Raw genomic sequence first — 18185 nt, 5'->3', positions numbered from 1 at the left:
TCAGCAGGAGGTTAGCTTCTCTGTGTCATTTTGTGGGTTCTGCAGCTCCAAAGTTTGTTTAGAGTCCCTGTTTTACATGGATTGGGGAAGGTGCAAGCAGAGCCACAGGGAGGTCCTGCTTCTACTCCGCCATCTTGACTCTGTGCCACCCCCTCCCCATCCCGCATTGTTTTTCCTTTAGAAAAGCAGATAAAAGAATCTGTGCTAGCAGCCCTCATGTATGCTGATGTTATTGGTCTTACACCCTGTAACAGTAATGTAATTTGAAGAGCCCCTTGTATTGGCAAGCACTTATCACCTTTTTTCAAGTGTGATTGTATCAAGTATTACAATCCAGAATTTGTGAATTCCATAGTGGGAGTAACTTCCTGTTGTAACAGGAAAGGGTAAAACAGGGAGGAGCTAATACCTTATATAAGGAAAAGCCCAAGCTGAGAGAGGCCAGAATTTCTCTCAGCAAGCATCTGAAGGTTGGGCTGCTACTGCTGGATGGAAGACTAAAATGAGAACTGAGACAGAACTTCTTGGAGTAAGCCACTGGAGGATGAGGAGAAGCCCAGGCTGGAGAAAGTGATTTTGATTTTGAAAACAGAACTTGTGGTGGTGAAGCTTCTTCTGAGAGCAAGCCAATCTCCTACTGAGAGTTTCCAAGAACCAGTCAGAGATAACAAAGACTTCTGAGCGCCAGCTGGAGCTGCCAGAAGATCCATGACTGTGGTGTCGGTACTTTTTCTGTTTTGGGTCTAAGTTGATTTCACAGGCAGAAAGTGAATTGAGATGATAGTGCTGACCATGTGTGTGAATATTGTTATAATTATGCTAAGCTTGATTTTGTAATGCCAAGCAAAGGCAACTTCCCAAGGTTCTAAATACTAGCATAGGTGCTCTCCATTTTATTCAGTGAAAAATTAAGAACAGAGAAAATCAAAATATAGCATCATTCAAAATACAGCACTCACCAAGTATAATTCAATAATCTCCAAGTACTACTCCACTCCTGGACATTATAATTCATTTAGTCAAACACAAAGCCCCTCTTCTCAAATGGAGATTAGTTTCCAATCATTTGTTCAATCACAGAGCACAAAAAATTCAAAAGTTCCCCACCCTTGGATCACAATTGAATCAACCCCAGAGTTACAACAAGCTTAAGCACAGCATTTAATACCCAAAGAGAGGTCTTTTCTTCATCTTGACCCAAGGCAAGTTCTCAGCAATCTTTGTTCCTGGGGATACAAAGCTTAGCAAGGCCACAAGATACATTGCCAGTGTCTTCATTCATTCATTCTCTGTCTGCAGAACAGTCCTAAGACCCCTCAAAACATTAGCAAAACCCTCTTCCAGGATTTTTGTAAACATACAACAAGAAAATCCTTCTTCAGGGCTTCTGAACCAACAGCAAGGTTACTGAACCTCTGCAACAACAGCACCATCCATCACCAGTGGACAGAATTCACTCTCTGTCTGCAGAACAGTCTCAGGAGCTCTGAACCAACAGCAAGATTCCAGAACCTCTGCAACAACAGGACTTTCTTTCACCAGTGAACAAATCTGGCAAAACAACATCAAAACAGACAAAGTACCAGTATAACAGCCATGCCTCCTCAGTCCTTGGCAGGTCTGGGTAGCAGCTCTCAAAAGTCCTGGGCAATTCAAACTGGCCCTCAGCAATCCTCTCAGTCTCTCTCTGCCTCCAAGATGCAGCTTCCAAAAAAAAAAAGTTCTTCTGCCTCTCTCTTTGCTTGTGTCTCTCTAAATTTATGTCACCAGCTCCTCCCAGTTCAGCCCTCTCTTTTCACATCAACAAGTCCATCCCACAAGTGGGATTCATAAGCTCTGGGTTTTAACACAGTCAATCTAAAAACCAAGCCAATACAGGGGGATCTTTAAATTCCATAACTATTACAGATGTGTGTAGATATTGTTGTGGCTCTGTTAAGTTTTCTCTTCCCAGGAACAGAAACTGTGAAGGACTTGAGGCGGACTGGACACAGTGAGTTTCAGTGTGGAACAGGAACTGCACGGAGAACTGTAGAAGGAACTGGGAGCTGTCTGCCTTTGAACTCAGGTGGCAGTTGGTTAGATATGGGCAGGAGCTGGGACCATGGAAGCTGAGAGCCTGCTTCAAGTCAAGATGAAAAGACCTCTCCTTGGGTATTTAATGCTGACTGATGAAATTGTAACTTACTTGTGACCTAGGGATGGATGGCCTTTGATTTTTGTACTTTGTGATTGAATTAAGGACTTTGTGATTGACTAAATGAATGAACTTTGCTTAAAACTATGTGACCACTTTGGTGAAATTATGTGGCCATTTTAGCGATAAGTTATGAAGTTCTAACATTCTGAATGCTGTACTTTGTTTTCTGTGAATGTTTTGCTCTGATTTGTTACTGAATAAATAGAGTTTACTATACTGTGTAATCAGAACCTTGAAAGCTGTTCACAGCAGCAGTCCTTTGGAAAGCTGCTTGTGCTTGGCTTTATACCCCTCCCCCTCCCCCCACAGCAACTTCAAGTGACATTGTTGTTACAAATACATATTTGGACATGGCCAGTGTGGGAATTTGTTTTGATGAACTATATATGTTTATGAGAATGGTTTTGTTTTTCTTTTCTTTTTTGTTTTTTGGTTCAATCCAGGAAAGTAGTGGGAGATACACTATAAATTCATGTAAAAACAAATACATTTATTTTTTAAACTGTAAGTTCTTTGTATTATGTTTTTGTATTCCCAATGCTCAGTGTCTAGCAGTGTCTAGCAAATAGCAGGAGCTTAATAAATGGTTACTGATTGATTTGGTTTTTTTTTTTTTTTGCTTTTTTTGGAGGGCAATTTGGGTTAAGCAACTTGCCCAAGGTCACACGGCTAGTAAGTGTGTCAAGCGTCTGAATCCAGATTTGAACTCAGGTCCTCCTGACTCCAGGGCTGGTGCTCTATTCGCTGAGCCACCTAGTCGCCCCATGGTTACTGATGGATTGCCACTGGACTAGGCCCTGGGAATGGATATAAAGACAGAAATTAAATAGTTTTTCCCTCAAGGAATTTGCACTATCAGAAGATATGCTCATATAAAATTAAAAAAAATTAATTTATGTATATTTAGTTTTCAACATTTCATTTACATAAGTTTAAAATTTTCTCCTGCTCCTTCCCTTCTCCCCTCCCCAAGACAGCATGCAACAATCTGATATAGGCTCTACACATACATTCTTATTAAACATATTTTCACATTAGTCATGTTGTATAGAAGAATAGAATGAATGGGAGGAATCATGAGAAAGAAAAAACAAAACAAAAAAAGAGAGCAAAGAGTATGCTTCAATCTGCATTCAGACTCCATATTTCTTTCTCTGTATGTGGATGGCATTTTTCATCATGAGTCCTTTGAAATTGTTTTAGGTCCTTGCATTGTTGAGAAGAGCTAAGTCTACCATAGTCAGTCCTCATGCAATGTGGCTGTCACTGTGTTCAATGTTCTCCTGGTTCTGCTCACTTCACTCAGAATAAGTTCATATAAAAGCCTTTCCAGGTTTTTCTGAAGTTAGCCTGCTGCTCATCATTTCTTATAGCACAATGGTATTCCATTACATTCATATACCACAACTTGTTCAGCCATTCCCCAATTGATGGGCATCCCCTCAATTTCCAGTTCTTGGTCACCACAAAAAGAGCTGCTATAAATATTTTTGTACATGTGGGTCCTCTTCCCATTTTTATGATCTCTTTGGGATAAAGCCCTAGAAGTGGTATTTCTGGGTAAAAGGGTATGCACATTTTTATAGCCCTTTGGACATAGTTCCAAATTGCTCTCCAGAATGGTTGGATCAGTTCACAACTCCACCAACTATGCATTAGTGTTCCAATTTTCCCACATCTTCTCCAGAATTCATAATTTTCCTGTTTTGTCATGTTAGCCAATTTGACAGCCGTGATGTGGTACCTAAGAGCTCTTTTGATTTGCTTATAGTATCAGCTTTTACATCTAAATTTTGTATCCATTTGGACTTTATTTTTGTATAAGGTGTAAGATGTTGGTCTATGCCCAGTTTCTGCCATATTCTTTTTGGTTTTCCCAGCAGTTTTTGTCAAATTGTGAGTTCTTATTCCAGAAGCTGGTGTCTTTGGGTTTATTAAACAGTAGATTACTGTAGACATTGATTACTGTGTCCTTGTGGTTTATTTCACTGATTCACCACTCTATTATTCACCACTCAAACCAAGTAGTTTTGATGATTGCTTCTTTATAATACACTTTTAGATCTGCTAGGCCACCTTCCCTAGCATTTCTTTTCATTAATATATAAGTATTAAAAAATAAAGATAAGGGTTTTTTTGGGGGGAGGGAAGTTACTAGCAACTGAAATGGGAAGGGGTAGTCAGGAAAAGCCTCTAAGCAGATGATGTTTGAGGTTTGATTCCCCCCCCCCTTTTTAATCCCCCCTCCCCCCCCCCCCCCCATTAATATGTGCTTAACACTAGCTATGTGACCCTGGGAAAGTCACTTATCTGCCTCAGTTTCCTCATTTGTAAAATGGAAATAATAATAGCATCTATCTCCCTGAGTTGTGAGAATAAAATGAAATAATCTATGTAAGGTGCTCTGCAAACCTTAAAGCACTATATATATCCTAGCTATTATTTTTATTATTATTTTAACTTCCCCCCTCCAAAAACAAAACAAAAAACCAAACCAAAATTTTTGTAACAAATATGCACAGTCAAGCAAAACGAATTACTACATTGGTCATGTAAAAAAAAAGGGTTCTTTTTAAAAATATTTTTACTGATGTTTTGTTTTTCTATTATAAACATTTACCAATTATTCTCACTTTGTGAAAGGATTCTTGTAATGAAGTAAAATATTTAGGTAAAACCAGTAATACAGACATGTATTTCATATTTGTAGTACCCCTTACCCATATGTAAATATTGAAATCTCTTTTCTCTTACTCCTACCCTCACTCACTTGAAAACATAAATTCAAACAAATATGCAGAGTCAAGTAAAATGAATTCTCTCAATGCCTGTATACAAAAATGTCTTATACACTCTAAAACCATTACCTCTCTGTAATGTTTCATCAATGCACGTTTCATCCTTGGTATTCAGCATGAATGGTCACTGTGTTGAGTTCCTACAGTTTTCAAAGCTAGAAATCAAGAGGAGGAAGTCCCTCAGTTGAGGAACAGCTGAGTAAGATGTAATATGATTTTCATGGAATACTGTTGTGCTGTAAGAAATAAGGAAAAAGGGATTTCAAAAGGACATGAACTGATTCAGTGAATTGAGCAGAACCAGGACAATTTATACTATACCATCAATATCATAAAAATGAACAATTTTGACCACTTTTACAAAGTGATGGAAGAAAGAAATAAGCAGAACTAGGAGAACAATTTATACAACAGCAATGAACATTGTAAAAACCAAAAACATGTCTCATTCTGTACATTGCTCTTGGGACGAAATCTGGAGCTAACAAGAGACTGATTTTAAGAGGGGTAGGTGAGGATGGTCTGCACCCCAGGCTAATTCAGGTATGATTTGCTGGGACACTTAATCCACAGGTCAAGCAGCTCCTGGCAGACTATCTCAAATGAGAAAAAGGCAAACACAAATCCCCCAAGAGCAAGCAAGATCTGTCACAATTGCTGTGCTGATAGCTACTATTTGTATGGTGCTTTAAGGTTTGCAAAACAGTTTACACAAATAATCTCTTCTTATCCTCACAAGCTTTCTCCATCTTGCAGATGGGAAACAGACGAAGAGGTTAAGCCACTTGCTCAAGGTCACACTGCTGTGTTTGAGGCAGGATTTTTATTTAGGTCTGGGCTTGGAGTTAAGACTTGAGTTTAAATTGACCTCATTCACCTTATTAGCTGTGTGAGCCCGGCAAGTCGCTTCAACTCTGTTTGCCTCAGTTTCCTTGTCTGTAAAATGGAGATAATAATAGCATCCAACTCCAAGGGTTAAATAATACTTGTAAAGCACTTAGCAGGGTGCCTAGCACAGTGTTATATTAATATAGTAAATATGGCACTATGTTTATTATATATTATTACTGAATATTAATTTATGTGCATTTTTAAATTAACATAGTAAACACTATGTATAATGCTATATAAGCGTCAGCTGTTATTATCATTCCAGATTTCTGGCCCCGCGCGCTATCTACTGCGTTCCCCAGCTGCTACTTCTGGCACTTCTCTACAAAAGAGGCCCACAGAGCCGGCTGCAGCCTCCGTCCTAGCTTCCTCCTCTGAGGTATCCCAGACCGGACCATCCCAGTCTTAGTTCTAGAATTCTCGGACGCGAAAGAGTTCACTAAGTCTACCAAAGTCTACAAAAACAAAATGTAGGGAAGGCCTGCCTGCTGTTAACTGAGGCCACAAGAGCGCAAGCTGCATTTAAAATTCCGCGTGCGTGCGTACGTGCGTGCGTGATGACGTGATACGTGCCCTTACTCGTTTCCGTGCGGCCCGGCGTCCCCCTCTCGTTCGGGAAGGAAGGGGCGAGGGAGGGGACAGTTCTCGTTTAGAGTGGGAACGGTTTCCGTCCGGAGCCGGAAGAGCAGAGGTAGTGGCGGGGCTGAGGGACAGTAGGTGAGGAACGGCGTTGAGGGTCTGGTCTGCCCGGCGGATGCAGAGCCCGAGACCCTCCGACATCTGCCTCCCAAAGGGCAGGTGCTCCGAGGCCCCGCAGCGCGCCGCTTTGTAAGTAGGAAATTATCACCGTTTGCGCCAACTTTGGGTTGGTGTCATTTGTCACAAACTTTTGGGGGGAAAAAAGCAGCTCCTGGTAGGGGTTGGTGGGGGAGGGGAAAATAGGTAAGGCAGTAAAGGGGACCCGAAGAAGTAATGAAAAACCGGAAACAGCTTCATTCATTGTCATTCATTTTCGTTTCTCTAGTTATAGTGCGGAACACGTTATTTGTGTAACGTTCCTACCCGTGCCCCTGGTGAGGAGCGAGAAGAGGCTGGCAGCCTGGACGGGCTCTGTCCCTGTCCGAAGGGTACGAGAGGAGAAGAAAGTACGGCCCCCTATAGTGTCAGCTCTTTGAGGGCAGACACTCTGACTTCTTGTCTTTGTGACCCGGCCGTCCAGCACTGTGCCTGGCACGTCTTTAGTGCCTGATAAGTGCTTGTCGAATTGAATTGAATTTTCTCCCACCTTGCACAAATGCTGATAGAATATAGAAAAGAGAGTAGTCTTAAGGGTGACTAGGTGGACCCCGGGAGGAAGCACCACGGACAGTTAATCCTCTCCAATTTATGAATGAATTTTGATTGATGACTGATTTATAGTTTATGGTTTAGGGTACAAAATAGTTTTCACACTTACCAAGGTGAAGGGTATAAGTAAATGACAGGTGATGAGACTTTAAGCTTCTTAAATGAGTAATTGTGGATTGGGAGTGCAAAATTGTACAACACTGTGTTGCTAGCTGATGTTCAAGGGGAGAAAACGCCACAGGATAAGAGACTTATAGCTGCTTAAATGGGTAATTGTTGATGTAGAGTACAGCACAGTAAACTTACTAGCTGATGTTCAAGGTAAAGAACGTAATTAAATGCCAAATGATGAGACTTATAATTAAAATTATTCATGACCTCTTAGTTCTCAAATCCTATATAGCCTTTTCTTCAGTCCCCATTCTTGACCCCTCTACAGCGGTTTGACTCTATTGATCACTCTTTTCTCTCTTTAAGGGTTTTTGGGACACTACTCTCTTCTGGTTTTCTGTCCTGCTTATCTGATCCCTCCTTCTCTGTCTCCTTTGCTGGATCCTCCTTCAGATCCTGCCTTCTAATTGCAGGTGTCCCTCAAGGTTCTGTCCTGGGTCCTCTTTTTTTCCTCTCCTACTTCATTTGGTGATCTCATCAGCTTCTATAGATTTAATTACCATCTTTATGCTGATGGTTCTCAAATCTACCTTTCTTCAGTCTCTCTGCTGACCTCCAGTCTTGTATCCACAAGTGCCTTTCTGACATTTAGAACTGGAAGTCCAGTAGACATCTTAAACTTAACATGTTTGAAACCAGACCCATTATTTTTTTCACTAAATTTTCCTCCACTCTTAAAATTTTTTATTACTATAGAGGACAATACCAGACTCACAACCTAGAAGTCATCCTGGATTCCTCACTATATCACATTCCTCCTATCCAAGCTGTTGCCAAGACATGTTGATTTCACCTTGGCAATATCTCCCAAATTCAACTTTCTCTTCTCTGCCTCTGCTGCCATCTTGGTGCAGGCCTTTACCACCTCATGCTGTGATTACCACAATAGCCTGCTGGTGGCTCTGCCTGCCTTAAGTCTCTCCACACTCCAACCACTTGGTCACTAAAATGATTTTCCTAAAATAACATGTCTGAAAACGTCACCCTCCTACTCTGTAAACTTCAATGGCTTCCTTATTGCCCCCAGGTGCAAACCCAAAATGCTCTATTTGCCTTTAAAAACCCTTCTAACCTAGCCCTCTCCTTCTTCTTGCACCTTACTCAGTCCTCTTGGATCCAGTGACACTGGACTCCTCACTGTTCCACAAGCAAATTTCTCACCTCCAGGCATTCCCTCTGGCTCCTGAATACCTGAAATGCTCTCCCTCCTTCACTCTTTTTTTTTTTCCATTTTATTTATTTATTTTTTTGTTTTTTTTTTAAATTAATTTGTTTGTTTCCTTTTAGTTTACAGGATTCAATTCCACAATTCCTTGAGTTTCACATTTTGTCCCCCTCCCCTCCCCTCCATGGCGGCTTATAGTCAAGTATAGGATCTGTAAATACTTTCACATTATACATTAGTCAAGTTATAAGGATGGATTGTACCAGCTGGAATGAAAAATGGTAAAGAGGACATAAAACCAAATAAGAGAAGGAAAAAGATCAGGTATTTTGCTTCCACCTGGATATAAACTCAGTTCTTTCTAGTTCTTTCTCTGGATGCACATATTTCTCTTCATCATGAGTCTTTTGGGATTGACTTATATCACTGCATTGCTGAGAAGAGTCCAGTCTATCAAAGTTGGTCATCACACATGTGTCTGTAATTGTGTACAAATTTCTCCTGTTCTATTCTTCTCACTCAGCATCAGTTCTTTTAAGCCTTTCCAGGTAAATATGAAGACCATCTGCTCCTCGTTTCTTATAGCACAATAGTATTCCATAACATGCATATACCACAACTTGTTCAGCCATTTCCCCAATTGATGGGCACCCCCTTAATTTCCAATTCTTTGCTACCACAAAAAGAGCTGCTATAAACATTTTTGTACATATGGGTCTTTCTCCCATTTCTATGATCTCTTTGGGATATAACCCTAGGAGTGGTATTGCTGGATCAAACCTCCTTCACTCTTAACTGCTGATTTCCCTTGCTTCCTTTATATCCCAACTAAAATCCCATGTCCTACTGGAAGCCTTCCCCAATCCCCCTTAATTTAATTAGAGTAATTGTCAATTTAGAATATATAGTAGTACAATACTTACTAGCTGATCTTCAAGGTGAAAGGATATAAGTAAATGCCAAATGATAAAACACTTATAGCTGCTTAGATGAGCAATTATTTTACTTTGTAAAGTCAGTGAAAAATTTGGGTGAATGAATGTAAGCTTTGTCAGACAGGATGTCAAGGAGATGTGTCTAAAAAAACCGGAACCCAAAACACTAGCTCACATAACTGCTATTGTTGGAAGAGGTTAAAATATCAGTGGTCATTTAAATGTAGACAAAGAAAGGGAAGCAGACATGATGCCTTTGGTTGCTGAAGTGTGACTTATTATATATTTGTTTGCAGGTCATTCTAAACCAAACTGCCTTAATTGCTATTGAAGATAATTAAACAGCAAATAGGAGCATGGCAACAAATCCTCCTGGACAAGGTAATTCATATTTGAATCTGTATCTATGTGTATATATATATATGAGTAAGGGGAAAGGAACTTAGAATTACCTCTGTAGTCCAAGATGAAAAAAGGCATGGTGAAGCAAAACTTTACATTTAAAACTGATTTTATATTATACCAGGCCCCTTATATATTGTGGCATTTTATTCAGCATTGTCAATTCCCACTTTCACCTATGGGCTAAAAATGTTAACTTTATAAATATTAAGTCCATAGCAGAGATAGGATTTGAACCCAGGTCCTCTGTTTGCAAACCCAGCACTCTTTCCATTGTTAAAAGAAGATATTTGTTATTAGGCAGCATCCAGATCCTTAGTATTATTACATAATCTTTAAACTCCCACACGTGCATGGTCCTGGTTTATTGTTTTTGGTTTTGCTTTTTTTTTTTTTATCTTTCTTTGAATCCCTAGTACTTGGCACAGTGCCTAGAACATAGTAGGCACTTGATAAATGCTTATTGGGTAACTATTGACCGATTGAATCAAGTAGACATGTTACCTGCTTTCAAGAAAATATATTCTAAAATGGAAATAATCTAAGTGAAAAGAATTCCTAGAAATAAATTACTACTTGCAATTTTGATGGCTAATCTTTCCTCCTCCCTTTCTCCTCCTTCCCCATTTATTATTTTAAAAGGAAAGTAGATATCTGGATTTGAAGGGTAAGGGGGAAATAAATATAGGTTTATGATTGTAATAATTTCTCAGTGCATTTTTTATTTTTAGAATTTAGGCTTTAATCTGAAAAACAAAACAAAATTTTCTGCCATTTTAAATTTTAGTTTGCAATTTCATGAATTAGTTGAACCACTCACTTAAATTATTGATTGCCACTTCATATATTGTTCATGTCCCTATTGTAACCCTTTAGCTTTTAATTTAATAAGTATTCTTTATAATTTGTTTCCTTTGTCATCATGCAATTTGGGGATATTTCAACTTCCTGAACCGATACTTTAATGTTAGGGTACAAATTCTCGATTTTTGTGTTTTGATAGACAAAGGAACCCCAGTGAAATAATACAGGGAGATTGGGAAAGGAGGGTGAGAGGATAGGGATTAATTTATCCTTGAATTTGTTCACCTTTTATTCCCAAACCTTCTCCTCTTTGCTTCTCCTAGACTAGATATCCGGTCCAAGAGCCAGCTACAAGATAATGGGCATAGAGGAGAGAAAAGGAGCAGGTATAAGGTAAAACTTTCTCTCCTGCTCCTTTTCCTTCTGGAACCTTTGGGCCTGGTAATAGTGATATTTGGGACCAAAAATATGGACATCATTATTCTGTTAATATGAAAGTCAGGATTTATTTGGTGTAGGCTGAAGCTTTGTTTCCTTTTTGATATCTTGTAAATTTTGACATGTAGTTATAGAATCATCTATTTGCATTTCAGTTTTAAATAGAGTGAAGGTTTGGGGAAGGTAGGAAGCTGATTTCTTACAGTGGGTTCTATTCTGTTTTTTTAAAATCATTTGGTGTTTTTTGTTTTATAAATGTGTGTATCTACTTTGCAATGAATTCTTATGAATACAACAGATTTACTTGAAAAAAAAAATGACTAGATTATAAAATCAATAATTCAGATTTTAGGCCTGCCATATCGCAGTGTTGACTCATATTGAGTTTTTGTTTCAGTTCATTAAAACCCCTAAATATTTTTCAGATAATTACTGTTCAGTCACGTCTTCCCCATCTAATAACTTATGAAGATGATTTTTTTTTTTAACACAGGGCAGGACTTTTCTTTTATCCCTATTCAGCTCTACCTTACTGGATTTGGCCCATCATTTTAGCCTTTTGAGATCTTTTGGGATCCTGATTCTCTTGCCCAGTGTATCTGCTGTATGTTTCAGTATCATGCCATCTGCAAATTTGATAAACATGCCACATATGCCTTCATCCATGGCATCCATGGATATAGTTATTGAACAGAGCAAGACAATGGCTAGGGCTACCTTTCTCCAGATTTACATCAATACATTAATCACTATTATTTGTTTTGGGTTATAAAGAACTGTGGTGAAAATTAGGAATTATGAGGAGGGTGTAGAGAAGGGGGTGGAAAGGTTGTTGATTGAAGGGGATGGTTGGAAAACTCATGACAAGATGTGGCAGTTTTCATTCTGCGATCTTGGTGTCTTGTAGATTATGAATGACGATTTAGCTCATGACCACCCCCAGGAAGAAGTCATTCAGTACCAACCAAACTGTTCTCAGAAGGTAATTAAGAAAAATCATGTTGTAATATTGTTTGGAGAAATTATAGGCAGAGCCTGGATAAAGTAGGTGAAATTTGGTCAACTTACTTTTTGTAGAATGTCATGGGTTATCAACAGAGTGGTTAGAAATGTAGTTTGTTGTTAGCTCTGTAATGAACCTAATGTTTAGGTGAAACATTCTGAAGCATTAGTTGGGTAATATTTTAATTTACATTTTAAAAATTACTTTGGTTATCAGTACATTTACTAAATGCTACACTGGGAAGTAGCAGTTGTAGTCCTGACACACTGTTAGAATGTTATGTTTTAGTTTGGCATAGGACAGGGGAAATTATTGCCTACTTTCTTTTCAACGAGGATGACAGTTGCATTAGGAAGAGCTACTAAACCTACAGAAATTTTAGGATGATTTAGTTTTTGCCAATACTTATCTCTGATATCAATTTTTATCACGTGATTGCAAAAGTTTCTTTTGCTTCTCTCTCAACTTCCTCTTGAAATCAACATTGGATTATCTGTGGTGTGGAACATTCAGTGGGAAATATTTAATCCCAGTTTATTTATGCAAGGTTCCCTACTATTCTGCAATATATACAGCACCAACACAGCCTGGTTTCTGGCAGCTCCTCCTTACCCTGAGTTCCTGTGATATCAGGGTATGAAAATTAATTTTAAAATAAGCCAAAATGAAGCTTAGTTACGAAAGTAAAATCTACTGATACAAAAAACAAAACAAAACAAAACATGCACTGCATTTCAAATTCAAATAAAAAGAATTTTTGTATGTTTATACTTTTTCCTCCCTTATTAGAAATAATTGAGAATTTACTACTTATAATTTCAATTTATTCTCAGTATAGTTTTTTTAAATATTCATCCACAAGTCAAAAATATGATCTTGCTAAATCTGTAGTCTAATTTGTAATGATAATACGTCTTATTACTATAACAGAGTTTAATATAGCACTTGGTTTCCAAGAAAAGTGGTAGAGAGGTTGAAGGGGAGTCAGGCTCCTCACATTCATTGTATTCTCATTCCACTCCAGAACTGTCATTCTACAAATCTCTTAAGAGTTGAATTATTTTCTGAGCTATTCCCACTAATTTTATAATTTGATTTTTCTTAGATGTAATAATTGCTATTTGTTTCTATTGCCATTTCAGGTATCTTATTTGATTGTTAATATTTTTTGCTTATTTTCTTTCCATAAGAAATTCACCAATTTTGCCATAAGTGGCTTTATTTCTATCAAATTCTTTCATTTCTGATCATGATTTTCTTTCCAGTGTTATGGTGTCATTTAGGTCTCTAAGAATATTTTATGGTATTTTCTCCACCTAATTGTTTCTCTCACTTTTTCAGATGCTTCATGGCATTTAAAAAAATTTTTTTACCAATAATCTTTTTAGTTCTGCACATTTTATATTTAGGCCAATTTTGGTTTCATGGTTTTTTTTAACTTTTTTTTGGTGGAGACTAGGTCATGATGCAGAAACCTTAGGATTATCTATATCCTTAATAATTTAGAAAAAAAATCTGAGCAATATAATCTAGAAATTTAAGAAAAATGCCCAGTTATCAAAAACAAGAGGTAATATGCAAATAGAATTCGCAGGTGCCTGAGAAGGGAAAATTTTAAATTCTAAACCTTCTGCATACATTCTTGTTAAACATGGATGAGGAAAGAATGCTACAAGAAGAAAGACAGAGATGGAATTTCAAAGAACATTAATCTGGATCACAACAGATTTTACTAGGGACGACTAAGGTCACCTAAAGAAACCAGAATATGACACATATGTATATATTTATACACTTAAAAATATGAATTATGAACCCAGAATTAGTCTATCTAGCAAAGGCAAGTATGCTGTTTCAAGGGAAAGAGCTACATATGCGTAAATCATGTAAATTTTGAAGGATGACAGAAAGATGGTATCTTTCAAGAGCCCCTTGAAAATAAGGTGGATTTTAAGTTTGAAAGATACATACTTAAAACTTAAGTACAGATAATCTAGTTGGGAATTATTGTTTGTGTTTGTCCTTTGTTTTCGGAGAGGACTGGGGAAATGGTGACATAAAGTTGGAAATTATATTCAAGAATCTTCAGACTAATTTTTTGACTTAATGTTTTAGATAATTTCACACATAAAAGTTAGAAAAGTAAGGAAGGGGGAGTGGGTAGGTGGCACAGTGAATAGAGCATGGGCCCTGGAATCAGGAGGACCTGAGTTCAAATCCAGCCTCAGACATTTACCACTTGCTAGCTGTGTGACCTTGGGCAAGTCAATCCCAATTGCCCTCCAAAAAGCAAAAAAACAAAAAAGTAAGGAAGGGAGAAAAGACACAAATGGCAAACCAGACTACAAAATTACAAAACAAAGGTCCTAAATTTTGAAAATAAATTTACATAGTTACTAGTATAAGGCCCAGATATTTTGTTTAGAGTTAATTTTATTCAATTTGAGTTAATAATGTTAGCAGTATGAATAAGAGAGATTGTATTTTCTTTAATTTGAATAATTCTTTAATAAAGAATGATAGAGTAAAAAATAATTTTTAACAGTTTTCATGCTAAAATTGTAAATGAACTAAAATCTCAAAGAAAAAAGAGTTATGTAAAAAAATTTTTAAAAATACCATGACAACTACAATAAACATACTTGTTCTAGAAATTCATAGCTCCATGTTGAAAGGTTGATCTAACATTTAATACTATTGCTATTTTGTGAAAAATAGGAGTGGTATTAATGATAATGGACAAAGTTAAATTGAAACCAGAAAACATTAAGGAGATGAACGTGGACATCATATAATTCTAAAAGGTTTCATTCAGAATGAGAGCTTATCAATCTTAAATATATTTGTCCCTAATTGGTAGTGAAAGATAAGGCTCACAATACTACAAAAAGGAATAGATTGGGGCGGCTAGGCCCTGAGTTCAAATCTGGCCTCAGACACTTAACACAAAAACTAGCCATGTGACCTTGGGCAAGTCACTTAAACCCAATTGCCCTACCTTCCCCCCTCCAAAAAGAAAAAAAAAGGAATAGATAATATCTCCCAATATTATATTACTAATTTTTAACACACTTATCTAATATTTGATAAATCTAACAAGAAAATTAAAAATTAGAGTTGATAAAGGTTAAGCAACTTAGATCTAATAGGTATATAGAGAGAATATAGTGGGAAGAGCAATGATTATACATTCCTTCTCAAATATATATTTTATTATATATACTAAGTCACAGAAGAATAGGTAAATTTAATAAAACACATATTACATTTAAAAGTAATAATACAGGAAAGCAAAAATGAGTAATAATGTGAATAAAATGTGTAGGTCCTTGTGAGAACTAAAATAATACCTTGGTGAAAAAGGAAATGATAAAAAATTATGTCAGTAATAATGATAATATTGCGTATTAAAATCTTTGAGATTCAAACAAAGCTATACTAAGGGGCCAGTCTGTAACATTGAAGTCCCATATTACTAAGAAAAAACCTTTGTTAGTTGTCTGCACTTAAATTTGGAAGAGGAGCAAAATAGTACTTCAGTAAAAAAATAAAAAATAAATAGCCAAAATAAGAACAGAGATTCCTGAAGTTAAAAATTTATAAACATTTTAATGGTAAAGAAAACCAAAATTTTTTAAAAAGAAAAACAAAATTCACAAAACTTATCAAGAATAATCAGAAAAAGAATAGATAATGCAAATTACCAAACTTAGAAATGAGAAAGGGGAGAAAAAAATAAATCAAGAAAATGATCAGAAACATGCAAATTTAGTTATGCTTACAAATTTCAGAGTTTAAAAGGAGTGGAAGACTATAAAAATACAAAATACCAGAATTAACACAACAAGAAGTAGATTCCTAAATGGAACAATTCAGAAGGAGAAATTTAACAAGCTATTAAAAGTGCCAGCCTGCAAAAAGGTACCAGAACCAGGCAGATTCACAAGTGAATTCTACCAGATTTTAAGAGATCACATAATTCTTATGTAGTAGAATGTTTCAAAACAGAGGATGATAAGTTTCCTAATTGCTTCTATAAGACAGAATAGTTTTGCTAACTAAAACTGAGAAAGAGAAAGCTGAAAGAGAGAATTATGGGGCACTCTCAATAAAACTTGAATATTGTTGAGGATAGCAGTAGAGTTAGTAGCTTGTAGACTCGTTCAGGAGGGTCAGAGTCTCATGCTCATTTCATAACCAGTCTTGTGACAGTCACATACCAGAACTACATAATTTAAATTTTAGAAGATTGAGAGTTAGATGATCTCAGTAGACCTTAGTCTAACCCCTACACAAGAAGAATCCTTACCATAACATGCCCAACAACTGGTTGTCCAGTCTCTGCTTGAAGATCTTAGTCTAAGGAAGGGGAACCCATCACCTTTCAAAGCAGCCCATTCTACTTTTGGGCAGCTCAAGTTGTTGGGAAGTTTTTCCTGATGTCAATCTTAAATTGACCCCTGCAGCTTCCCCTCATTCATTGCTCCTGGTTCTGTCCCCTGGGGCAGAACAGAACAAGTCTAATCCATTCTCCTTGTAGCTGTCATGTCCCCTGAATTATCTCTTCTCCATACTACACATGTTCAGTTCTTTCAACTGCTCATATGAGGGGAAGGCCTAAAGGGAAGGAACAAGTACTTATTAAATACCTACTATGTGCCAGGCATTGTGCTAAGTACTTTACCAATGTCATCTCATTTAACCATCACAAACAACCTTGTGAAGAAGCTGCTATTATTATGTCCATTTTACATTTAAGGAAACTGAGACAGACAGGTTAAGTGACTTGCCCAGGGTCACACTGGTAAGTGTCTGAAGCAGATTTGAATTCAGGTCTTCCTGACTCCACGGCTCCATCTACTATGTCCTAGGTGACATGGACTCAAGTGCCTTTCACCAACCTGGTAACCCCTTTCTGTATGCTCTCCAGTTTATATTAGTGTCCTTAAGACATGGTGCCCCAAACTGAACACAATACTCTAGATGAGGGCTGATGAGAACTTAGTATTTCCACTTCCTAGAAGCTGTGCCTCTTTTAATCTTGCCCAAAACTAAATTAGCATTTTTGTCTGATACATCCTACTGTTAACTGGTATTGAGCTTACAATCCACTAAGACTGTCAGGTCTTTATCAGAACAACTACTATTTAACCACACCTCTTACAGAGTTGATTTTTTTTGTACCAGGTGTAAGAATTTTAATTTATTGCTTGAATTTCATCTGATTGTATTCAGCCCAGTGCTCTAGCCCTTTTAGATCCTGATTCTGTTATTCACTGTGTGAACTTTCCCTCCCAACTTTTGTAACCATTTGTAAATTTGATAAGCATTTTATCTAAGCTTTTCTCCAAGTCATTGATAAAATTCTAAATAGCACAGATCCCTGAGGTACTTCTTGGAAAGCTCCTTTCATATTGATTTTGGACTTCTCACAACTACTTTTTGAGTCCAACTATCCAAGCAGTTTTGAATCCATATAATTGTCTTATTACCTAATCCATATTCTGTCATCTCTTCCACAAGAATAATATGAGGTACTTTATCAAAAAGCTTTGCTAAGATCTAGGCAAACTCTATGTACAGCATTTCCTTCATCTGCTAGTTTAGATTTAACTTTCCTGTAAAGAGGAAATGGAAATTGGTTTGACCTGACCTTTTCTTGATGAAGCTATGTTACATTTTTTTTTAACCACTTCTTTTTCTAAATATTTATCAACCATCTTTTTACTGATCTATCCTAGAATTTTCTCAGGAATAGAGCAGTCAAATTTACCAGGCTATAATATGCAGATTTGATTTTATTTCCTTTTTTGAAAATCATGTACATATTTGTCCTTCATTTTTAAGGTACCGCTTCTGTTTTCTGTAATCTTGGAAACACTTGGATAGTCACTAAGCAGTCATGCCTGCTAGTTCTTTTAGGACCGGAGGATGTAGTTCATGTGGTCTAAATGACCTGAATTCATTAAGGGCAGTTAAGTGCTCTTACTAACTCCTAACTTTTCTTGGTTATCAGCTTTGACATTCATTT

The 18185-nt window shown here is 37.1% G+C and overlaps 1 protein-coding gene and 1 long non-coding RNA gene across 5 annotated transcripts in view; one reads left to right on the top strand and one right to left on the bottom strand.

Moving 5' to 3' along the window:
* Positions 1 to 2611: 2611 nt before the first annotated feature.
* LOC138158963 (uncharacterized) lies at positions 2612 to 6332 on the bottom strand. Its single transcript, XR_011167773.1, has 3 exons — positions 5876 to 6332; positions 5068 to 5234; positions 2612 to 2997 (listed from the first exon to the last, which is right to left on the bottom strand). It is a non-coding gene; the product is annotated as an uncharacterized lncRNA (long non-coding RNA).
* Positions 6333 to 6531: 199 nt separating this feature from the next.
* The window catches only part of INIP (INTS3 and NABP interacting protein), a 46377-nt gene continuing 34723 nt past the window's right edge, over positions 6532 to 18185 (top strand). Inside the window, exons 1-4 of one of the 4 annotated variants that reach the window (XM_069085335.1) lie at positions 6539 to 6717; positions 9804 to 9888; positions 11037 to 11106; positions 12059 to 12133. Coding sequence is in view for 1 of the 4 variants with exons in the window: in XM_069085333.1 (XP_068941434.1) it covers positions 9864 to 9888 (25 nt within the window). In the remaining 3 variants the exon portion in view is untranslated. Of the gene's footprint in view, positions 6718 to 9803; positions 9889 to 11036; positions 11107 to 12058; positions 12134 to 18185 lie in introns of all 4 variants that reach the window. The other 3 variants (XM_069085336.1, XM_069085334.1, XM_069085333.1) reach the window with 3 other exon arrangements.

Source organism: Petaurus breviceps, unplaced genomic scaffold, assembly GCF_028583685.1.
Source record: "Petaurus breviceps papuanus isolate PSGF00001 unplaced genomic scaffold, PetGlider_PUasm1.0 175, whole genome shotgun sequence".
Lineage (NCBI taxonomy): Eukaryota > Metazoa > Chordata > Mammalia > Diprotodontia > Petauridae > Petaurus > Petaurus breviceps.
The sequence above is the reverse complement of the archived record's forward strand: the minus strand, read 5'-3'. Positions and strand labels throughout refer to the sequence as shown.